Source organism: Antedon bifida, chromosome 10, assembly GCF_963402885.1.
Source record: "Antedon bifida chromosome 10, ecAntBifi1.1, whole genome shotgun sequence".
In the NCBI taxonomy this organism is placed as follows: domain Eukaryota; kingdom Metazoa; phylum Echinodermata; class Crinoidea; order Comatulida; family Antedonidae; genus Antedon; species Antedon bifida.
In genome coordinates, this window is record NC_136235.1 from 17,896,074 (window position 1) to 17,906,041 (window position 9,968).

The 9,968-nt window shown below is 31.8% G+C and overlaps 2 protein-coding genes across 4 annotated transcripts in view; both read left to right on the forward strand.

Annotated features, from left to right (window-relative positions):
* The window catches only part of LOC144853724 (ectonucleotide pyrophosphatase/phosphodiesterase family member 7-like), a 54,097-nt gene extending 51,507 nt beyond the window's left edge, over positions 1-2,590 (forward strand). For 2 of the 3 annotated variants that reach the window (XM_078711516.1, XM_078711515.1), the window contains exons 4-6: positions 5-145; positions 1,041-1,169; positions 1,552-2,585. In XM_078711516.1, coding sequence (XP_078567642.1) covers positions 5-145; positions 1,041-1,169; positions 1,552-1,734 — 453 coding nt within the window. In that variant the 3' untranslated portion in view covers positions 1,735-2,585. Of the gene's footprint in view, positions 1-4; positions 146-1,040; positions 1,170-1,551 lie in introns of all 3 variants that reach the window. The other variant, XM_078711517.1, reaches the window with a different exon arrangement.
* A 47-nt stretch (positions 2,591-2,637) lies between these two features.
* On the forward strand, positions 2,638-6,935 carry LOC144853517 (ectonucleotide pyrophosphatase/phosphodiesterase family member 7-like). Its single transcript, XM_078711210.1, has 7 exons — positions 2,638-2,778; positions 3,427-3,586; positions 3,999-4,148; positions 4,406-4,857; positions 5,110-5,250; positions 5,828-5,956; positions 6,340-6,935. The coding sequence occupies exons 1-7, from the start codon at positions 2,638-2,640 to the stop codon at positions 6,517-6,519; spliced, it is 1,353 nt and encodes a 450-aa protein (XP_078567336.1). The 3' UTR covers positions 6,520-6,935.
* The last annotated feature ends 3,033 nt before the right edge of the window (positions 6,936-9,968 follow it).

Consider the following 9,968-nt stretch of genomic DNA (forward strand, 5'->3'; position numbering starts at 1 on the left):
TCAGGTATATGAACAATTATCGAATGCTCATCCTGCGTTATATGTTTTCAAGAAAGAAGATTTTCCTACGCGTCTCCATTATGCCAACCATCCTAGAATTCTACCAATAATTGGATTTGTCGATATCGGATGGAGTCTCCATTTAGTAAGTTTGCATTTTCTATTTGATGTAAAAAAACTAAAGTACACAATAGGCATGGAAATTAATTCTAAACCGCCCGGTGATTAAATAATTTAATTAATACAACTTTTAATGGTCAATTGAATAACATCATCGTCAATTCACATGCGTATTTAGTATGAGCGGAGACTAAAATACACAGGAGAAAATTGTAGTAGTAAAATGGTGTTAGTAGTAGTAAATCGTGAGGTAATTTCCCGCATGATCGTAATCAAAACGGTACTGGGTTTGGTCTACTAGCTTTCCTGCTCCCAACTCGTCATCCATTCATAGAAGCCTTGATGAAGTAAGCCTACCTGTTGGTGACCATAGAACGGTCCCAAGATAACGACTATACTTCGGCTTTAGTCGATAGAAGATTGAAATATTGTTAGAGATAGAGTATACGATGTTTGATTATGTGTAGATGTGTGATTTGTTCTATTATTCAAATGATGTTCCGCATAAGGGGATGAAGATAGTAGTTGTAATGATGTAATGATGTTGTATATCAATTATCCTAGACTATATTATGCGATAATTATTATTTTATATATATTTTTTATTATATTTATTGTTATGATTAAAATATTAATAAAAAGATATTTGTTAGTATAAATTTAAAAATATAAAATATAGATATAAATAAGAAAAGCAAAGAGATTATGGAGCGGCTATTCCTGAATATACATTATTTTTATCTTAGAAAAAACTTGCTTGGAAGTTCCATTTTTTTAAATCGCATTCACATCGTTTCTTTCTTTCATATTATTTCAAATCTTCTAGACCTGAATTATTACTAAAGCGTTACTTACCAATGAACACTAACTTAGCATAAGTTTAAAAAAAAAATGATTATTTTTTCTGATTATTTGATTAGAATTCTACACCAGACGACGAATGGGAGTCTGATCATGGATACGATAATCAATGGATGCTGATGAAATCGATTTTCTATGCCAAAGGTCCTGCTTTCAAGTCAGGCTTTAGATCACCAAACTTTGAATCGGTAAACACTTTTTCACAATTCAGTTTCTAAACTGCTATGAAATTAAGTTGTGTTACTTGATGTTTATGTTTCTATTGAATAGAGATACCTTAATATATAATAACTTGGTGAAATCTACAGCATTAGATACGTAATGAGCAATTTGCGTGATGGTAGCTTCCGCAACTACCCCAAATTCCTAACTTGTAATGTACTCATGAGAAATAGAACCTATCAACACAATATAAGACCTAATATAGGAAACACGTCTATTATTTAAATAGATAATTAATTAATTACAATTGCTAAAATATTAACATTCTTTGTTTTAATTCTATTTTGTTATTACAATGTAACAGTTCTAATTTAAGAAGGTGTCTTTTAAATGTGTTATCATTCACAGGTAAATGTGTACCCATTGATGTGTGAGCTCCTGGGAATCATTCCTTCTGCCAACAACGGTTCAAGAGGCAGCTACGTAAACATGCTACAAATAGGTACTAATTCGGCAGACTTTGTTCATGACTCTGCATTTAGAGCTTTCATATTTATCGCTATATTTTATCTAGCATTAGTTTATGTATAAATGTTGGTGTAATACTGTAGTGTAGGCTGCTACTGTCATATTTCGATGATGATAATAAGAGAAAATTATCTTTGAAATTCTGGACCGACAGAGGGCGGGCAATGTATTGATATTGAAGATACAGATAACTCGAGATTTATAAGGTTTTGTAACGTCAGCAACACATTGACTTGTCTGTATCAATAATGTATAACTATTAAATTCAGAAAGATAATATGACAAGTGTGAGGTTATCGTGCAAAAATCATACATGCAACAATCATACAAAAGTACCTTGTCAAGTAACAAATATTGGCATGGTCATCTAGTGGGTGTAATAGTGCTTACACCTTTTTGTATTTTTATCTCATCGGATAAGTTATATCAGATCTTCAGTAGTGAAACAAATAAACCAACTTTATTATCATCGTCATCAAGTTTATGTTCGTATTCGCAGGTGACGCACCGAGCCGATTAAATTACAGTAGTGCTAGGCCTAGTATTGTTCCTCCTTCTTTTATTTTTATTAGGATAAAACTCCATAAACGTGAACAGTTAAAGGGAGAAACTCCATTTGTTGTGCAAAGTTGAAGGGGTACTACATACGTTCTTATTTCAACAATTAAGCCTATGGCCATATGGATATATTTCTTGTATTACTACTTGTTAATTAAATGGAGAATCTCATACAGTGTTATATAACAGTTTAGATACTAGACTAACCATAGTTAAAATATATACTGCTTATTATAATACATTTGGCAGTCATGCATATACATCGGTTATTAGGCCTACTATGTTTGTTGTCTGGTAGCCCTAATTGTTTTACTGACAAACTTCCTCCTCTTTACCCGGCGATTATAATGGTCTATTTTGTGTACTCTGTTATTACTGATAATTTTTCACAATGATTGTGATAACAATATGAACAAACAATCAATTTCTCTATCATGTGCCCGATTAATAAAGATAAAAGTAATCACCCGTACAATTTGTACGTTTGTATTATTTAATTTACTGTACTTTAACCCGAAAGTGGAAACAATACAGCTAGGCATTTGTACTGTATTGGATACAGCGATAAGACATTTTTTTGTAATAAACATTGGTCATAATCTCTGTTCATACTAAAATGGCCAGCCATTTACAGTTTTTGCAAATCGCTTTGATAATATTGGCAGCAGCACACGGTGTTCATTCGAAGGTATAGTCAAACTTTATGTTATTACAGTAGTAATATTATTAGATAATAACTATAGATAATTATATTATTGTTGTGGAGAGTTAGTGCCGTTTGGTGGCACGAAGTCGTTGTTTGTGACAATAACATTAGTTCACTGGGGTTTTTGGGCGTTTCCACCTGTAAGAAGAAATACATAAGTATGTTATAGGCCTACAGTACTTTTATTTTATGATTATAGTTATTAATCGTAGACATTATAAACATATACCAACATGTAGGTGAGATTCAATCCATAAATCCATGTCAAGATCTCTCTTTCGTTTTGAACATTCCGTTCTTCGCCATTTTCTCGAAAAATGTCGTCATTGCATAGTGAGAGATATTTATAATGGTTAGTTTAAGTCACATTTATATTGTCTCTGGCCCAGACATACGTACGAGAATCAGCTGTCATTTTGATTGCGAACGTAATTATTTTATTTATAAAAATAACTTAATATACAAATTAAGAATCTCTTATTTTACTATAGGATAAGATCCTATTAGTTCTATCAGATGGAATGCGATGGGATTTATTCGGTAACGACTTACCGACATTTAAATACATTGAAGAAATGGGGGTGAAGGCAGAATATTTGATTCCCGTGTTCCCGACGATGTCACTACCGAATATGTACACGATTGCCACAGGTAAGTAGGCCTACGGCAACAAGATGGCGACGTTGTTTGTCTTGTTTCATACGGGCCTACAAAATGTTCATAAAACTTTTATTTAATATTGCGCATGCGTGCGTACTAAACCGTCACCAATGATCCTGGTTTCTTAAAACCAGACTATACATAATAAAACAGGTGGCCCAGTAGGTAGAATTGGTGAAGGTGGGTAGTTGTACTCGAGGGCGTCTCATGGAACTAAAGTTTTGAAATGTCCATCATCACAATCAAGCTTTTACTGCAGCAGAAACCAAAACATGACGGGATATTTTTCTTTTCTTTTTTTTTGAAAGGAGATTAAAGGAGGCCACCTTTTGTTGACTTTCCAGAGTAAACACTTTGTCAATTTTAATAATGATATATTTTGTCTATCGTTGTAACTAACTAGGTTTGTACGCTGAAAGTCATGGCGCTATTCATAACTTGGCATTCGATGCCGAAACTGGTAACCGAACCTTGACGTATTCTGCATCGCTAACTGTTCAAAAGTGGTTTGACACAGGAGCTGAACCAATATGGGTTACTGCGATAAAACAAGGTAATATTTGTCGTTTGCTTTCTGGTATACATCATATATTTTTTGTAATCTTTGTACTGTAGTAATGCTCGTACATTTATCTCCATTAGATATTGTTTAAATGGTGAAACCAAGATACCCCAGTGTACATAATACATGTTTTCGTACTTTTTTAGTAATAAAATTCAGCAAAAAATATTAGTAAAGGTAATCTTGGTAGTATGGTATTTTAGAGTATAGAAGCAAATGATGTTGATATTTGTATACATATTTTTAAGGTCTAACGGCTGGTACTATGCGGTACCCTGGAGGAGATGTTTCCATTAAAGGAATACGACCAACACGTGTAAACTCTTCAGAAGAAATTCCGTTCACGTCTAAAATGGACATGGCGATAGACTGGCTAAAAAAGGATGATCTAGACTTAGTGATGACGTATTTTGGAGAACCAGACGATAAATTACATAAATTTGGAGTTGGTTCTGCGCGCGCAAATAATAGTCTGAAAATAATGGACGAATTATTGAAGCATATGTTGGACAGGTTGAAGGAAGAGGACATGCTGGATTATGTTAACATAATCATCACTGCCGACCATGGATTCCATAATTATGTTTATAAAAACTATATTGAACTTAATAGTTACGTCAGCAGAGACGATATGGATTTTATGATGGCTAATTATGGACCAACTTTCCAGTTACTACCGAAAAAAGATAAAATGAATGAGGTAAAATAGTTAACAGTAACAGTATCTATGTGCTATCACAAACCACTATCCACCCGCCCGAATAAAAGTTTTTCCCAGTGGAAACCTTAACTTTTCATCAACCTAGGCACTCTATCTTGATAATACCAAGGCAATTTAACAACAGGACACTGAGCTCGCCTAATCAAGACTCGTAACAGTCACTTGATCTTATGTCTGGTTGCGACAAATACCAACATATATGTACCTTTTGTTTTACTTTTTATCTTATAGGTGTATAATAATCTCAAGCATGCCCACGAACATATGCATGTGTATTGGAAGGAAGAATTGCCAGAGCATTTCCATTACTCAAACAACGACAGAATTCTACCAATAGTTGGATACGTTGACCTTACATGGCACGTTCACACCGTACGTATTCTAAATTACGGGGCGCAACGCAACGTAAAGGATTTTACCAATCACAAGCGGTGTATTATTCGAACTGTCGCTTGTAATTGGTCAACTCGCTTGCGTTGTGTTTACGTCCTTGCTTAACTACTTGTCCTGATGTGTGACAAACACAAGTTTGGATATGCTTTTAAAGGAAAGAACAAACAAACTGTGGTTTATCTTTCAATAAAAAAACAAAAACTGTTTACCTGTTACCTGTAAAACTAACTGATTCACAGGACTCTTTTCATAACGTTATAAGACTTAAGAAGTTTATCGCTAAATATAATTTAGTAACTATTTTTAAAACAAAATAGTTTTAATGCGTATAATTGATTGTTCTTTCGATATATATATATATACAAAAATGGCTCAAATTTGCATAAATCTTATAAAATCACAATCTTACCTGTGAAAGGGTCATCGTAAGTTTAGAGTAACTAGGATCATCATTAATTATATACTGATATAGAATTATTTTTTGGAGATTTGGAAATATAAAGCACATGTATATTGTATCAAAATATATGCAAAACATTGTTTAATTTGCATACAGGCGTGGAAAAAGGTAAACAGTGTTATTGGAGACCATGGCTTCGACAATCACGAGCAATCGATGCAGCCTATCTTCTACGCAATGGGACCGAGGTTCAAAAAGAATCACATATCAGCCCCTTTTGAAGGAGTAAGTACCGTAATATTGATATTATAGCTGATTCTGGTGCGGTATCATGTCTAGCAAGAAGAAATTAAAAAATGTTTAAAGTTCTTAGAATATCGTGTGCAGTATTATTAGAAAAATGACCCACAATATGAAAGTTGTGAAAAATCACCAACGTAGATTGCGTGTCATCCCGTGCAAACCCAAGTTTTCGACCTTTCGAAATATTTTCCTTTTTAAGTAGTGTGCTATGCACCTCGTTGTCTTTAGCGATAGTAAAATTAAAATTTACTATATCTCTATGTTAATACGGATTTTTTTTTAGAACTCAATTATTATGCAATATCTTCACATACATTGCATTTTGTCAACTGTGTTATAGAACGTTTGAACATTCATTTTGACAGGTTGATATCTATCCGATGATGTGCGAGATTTTAAATCTGGATCCAGCGCCAAACAACGGATCACGTGATCGATGGGGTGACGTCATGGAAACTGGTAATAATAGCGCCACTAAACTAAATATTAACGTCCGAAACGTGTTTATCACGGCACTGGTTCTTATATCTTTGCTCTATCAATAATTGTTACAATATTGAATTTATTCTACTTTTATCATCTAAAAAATAGCTTTCGGTTTATAGCCTATGAAACTAGAATTAATAATTATCTACCAAGGAAATCTAACAACAGGACCCTGAGCTCGCCTCGCCAAGATAGAAATTCGTAACAGCCCTTTGATCTTATGTCTGGCTGCGACAACTACTGTACTGTACATATTCGTTGCGGGTCTATTAAGGAGCGTGGAACGGATCATGTCTCAGCCATTTGATCTGTGAAGCACAGCATCCTGTTGTTAGATTGCCATGATAATGCAGAACCCCTCCATTTCTAATTAATAACTCATATTTTATCAATATGGCAATTATATTAGCATTGACGCAATGAATAATGTATGTACAGTAGAGGGATTTGTAGAAAAATCAAAAGGGTTGAAATTTTTGTACTACAGTATACGCATGTACAGGGACTTTTTTAATACGGCCAAAATATCTTTTTAAAATTCAATTATTATGCAATAATATTGTCTTGAATGCACATATCATAAACTTATGTCATGGTAACTAGTTTTTTCAACAAATAAAAGGATCAAAATTTGATAATTTTTCGAAAATGTTCAGAGATTTTTTCAAAAAATGACCAAAATCGGCACTTTTTAAAATACTATTATTATGCAATAATATTGTCATATATGCGTATATATTGCGTTATCATCATCTTATAGAGTCATAGTAACCAGTTTTGGTAGAAAATAAAAAGGTCAAACATTTTTCATTTTTTTAAAGTTTCCCTGTACAGGGATTTTTCAAAAAATGACTAAAATTTCCACTTTTTAAAATGCAATTATTATGCAATCATATTGCCATATATGGGTATATATTGCGTTATCAAAATCTTCTAGAGTCATAGTAACCAGTTTTGGTAAAAAAGTAAAAAGGTCGAAAATTGGTCATTTTTCGAAAATTTGCCAAAATTTCCACTTTTTAAAATGCAATAATATTGCCATATATGCGTATATATTGCGTTATTATCATGTTATAGAGTCATAGTAACCAGTTTTGGTAAACAATAAAATGGTCGAAAATTGGTCATTTTTTGAATTTTTTTTTCGAAAAATGACCAATTTTCGGCACTTTTTAAAATACTATTATTATGCAATAATATTGCCATATATGCGCATATAATGCTTTATCTTATAGACCTATAGTGACCATTTAAGTCCAAAAATAAAAAGGTCGAAATTTGGCCATTTTGCGAAAAAATCCCTGTACTATATAGTACAGGGATTTTTTTGAAAAATGGCCAAAATTGGCACTTTTAAAATACTATTATTATGCAATAATATTGCCATATATGCGCATATATTGCTTTATTATCATCTTATAGACCTATAGTGACCATTTAAGTCCAAAAATAAAAAGGTCGAAAAATGGCAAAAATTGGCACTTTTTAAAATACTATTATTATGCAATAATATTGCTATATATGCGCATATATTGCTTTATTATCATCTTATAGACCTATAGTGACCATTTAAGTCGAAAAATAAAAAAGTCGAAATTTGGCCATTTTTCGAAAAAATCCATGTACTATAGTACAGGGATTTTTTCAAAAAATAGACAAAATCGGCACTTTTTAAAATACTATTATTATGCAATAATATTGCTATATATGCGCATATAGTGCTTTATTATCATCTTATAGACCTATAGTGACCATTTAAGTCCAAAAATAAAAAGGTCGAAATTTGGCCATTTTGCGAAAAAATCCATGTACTATAGTACAGGGATTTTTTGAAAAAACAGCCCAAAATCGGCACTTTTTAAAATACTATTATTATGCAATAATATTGCTATATATGCACATATATTGCTTTATTATCATCTTATAGACCTATAGTGACCATTTAAGCCGAAAAATTAAAAGGTCGAAATTTGGCCATTTTTCGAAAAAATCCATGTACTATAGTACAGGGATTTTTTCAAAAAAACGGCCAAAATCGGCACTTTTTTAAATACTATTATTATGCAATAATATTGCTATATATGCGCATATATTGCTTTATTATCATCTTATAGACCTATAGTGACCAATTAAGTCGAAAAATAAAAAGGTCGAAATTTGGCAATTTTTCGGAAAAATTCCTGTACTAGGCCTATAGTACAGGGATTTTTTCGAAAAATGGCCAAAATCGGCAATTTTTAAAATACTATTATTATGCAATAATATTGCTATATATGCGCATATATTGCTTTATTAACATCTTATAGACCTATAGTGACCACTTAAGTCGAAAAATAAAAAGGTCGAAATTTGGCAATTTTTCGGAAAAATTCCTGTACTAGGCCTATAGTACAGGGATTTTTTCGAAAAATTGCCAAAATCGGCACTTTTTAAAATACTATTACAATGCAATAATATTGCTATATATGCGCATATATTGCTTTATTATCATATTATAGACCTATAGTGACAATTTAAGTCCAAAAATAAAAAGGTCGAAATTTGGCCATTTTGCGAAAAAATCCCTGTACTATTATAGTACAGGGATTTTTTCGAAAAATGGCCAAAATCGGCACTTTTTAAAATACTATTATTATGCAATAATATTGCTATATATGCGCATATATTGCTTTATTGTCATCTTATAGACCTGTAGTGACCATTTAAGTCGAAAAATAAAAAAGTCGAAATTTGGCCATTTTTGGAAAAAATCCATGTAGGCCAACAGGGATTTTTTCAAAAAATGACCAAAATCGGCACATTTTAAAATACTAATATTATGCAATAATATTGTCATATATGCGTATATATTGCGTTATCATCATCTTATAGAGTCATAGTAACCAGTTTTGGTAAACAATAAAAAGGTCGAAAATTTGTCATTTTTTAAAAATTTTTTTGGAAATATTGACCAATTTTCGGCACTTTTTAAAATACTATTATTATGCAATAATTTTGCCATATATGCGCATATATTGCTTTATTATCATCATAAATATAGAACTATAGTGACCATTTAAGTCCAAAAATAAAAAGGTCGAAACTTGGCAATTTTTTCGAAAAAATGGCCAAAATCGGCACTTTTTAAAATACTATTATTATGCAATAATATTGCTATATATGCGCATATATTGCTATATTATCATCTTATAGAACTATAGTGACCATTTAAGTCTAAAAATAAAAAGGTCGAAATTTGGCCATTTTTCCAAAAGTGGCAAAAATTTCCATTTTTTAAATGCAATTATTATGCAATAATATTGCCATATATGCATATATATTGCGTTATCATCATCTTATAGAGTAATAATAACCAGTTTGGTCAAAAAATAAAATGGTCGACAATTGCTAATTTTTCGAAAATTTCCCTTTTTTCTTTAAAGTTACAGTTCGTGCTCAAATAAGTCTAGTACAATCAGTACAATGATTATATTATTAATTTTGAACAAACTATAATAGCATGGGTAAA

Coding starts and splice junctions, on each gene's coding strand:
- LOC144853517 (XM_078711210.1), top strand. CDS start 2,638: ATGAACAAACAATCAATTTCTCTATCATGTGCCCGATTAATAAAGATA. Junction 2,779..3,426: donor TACAGCTAGGCATTTGTACT/GTATTGGATACA, acceptor ATTTTACTATAG/GATAAGATCCTATTAGTTCT. Junction 5,251..5,827: donor TTACATGGCACGTTCACACC/GTACGTATTCTA, acceptor ATTTGCATACAG/GCGTGGAAAAAGGTAAACAG.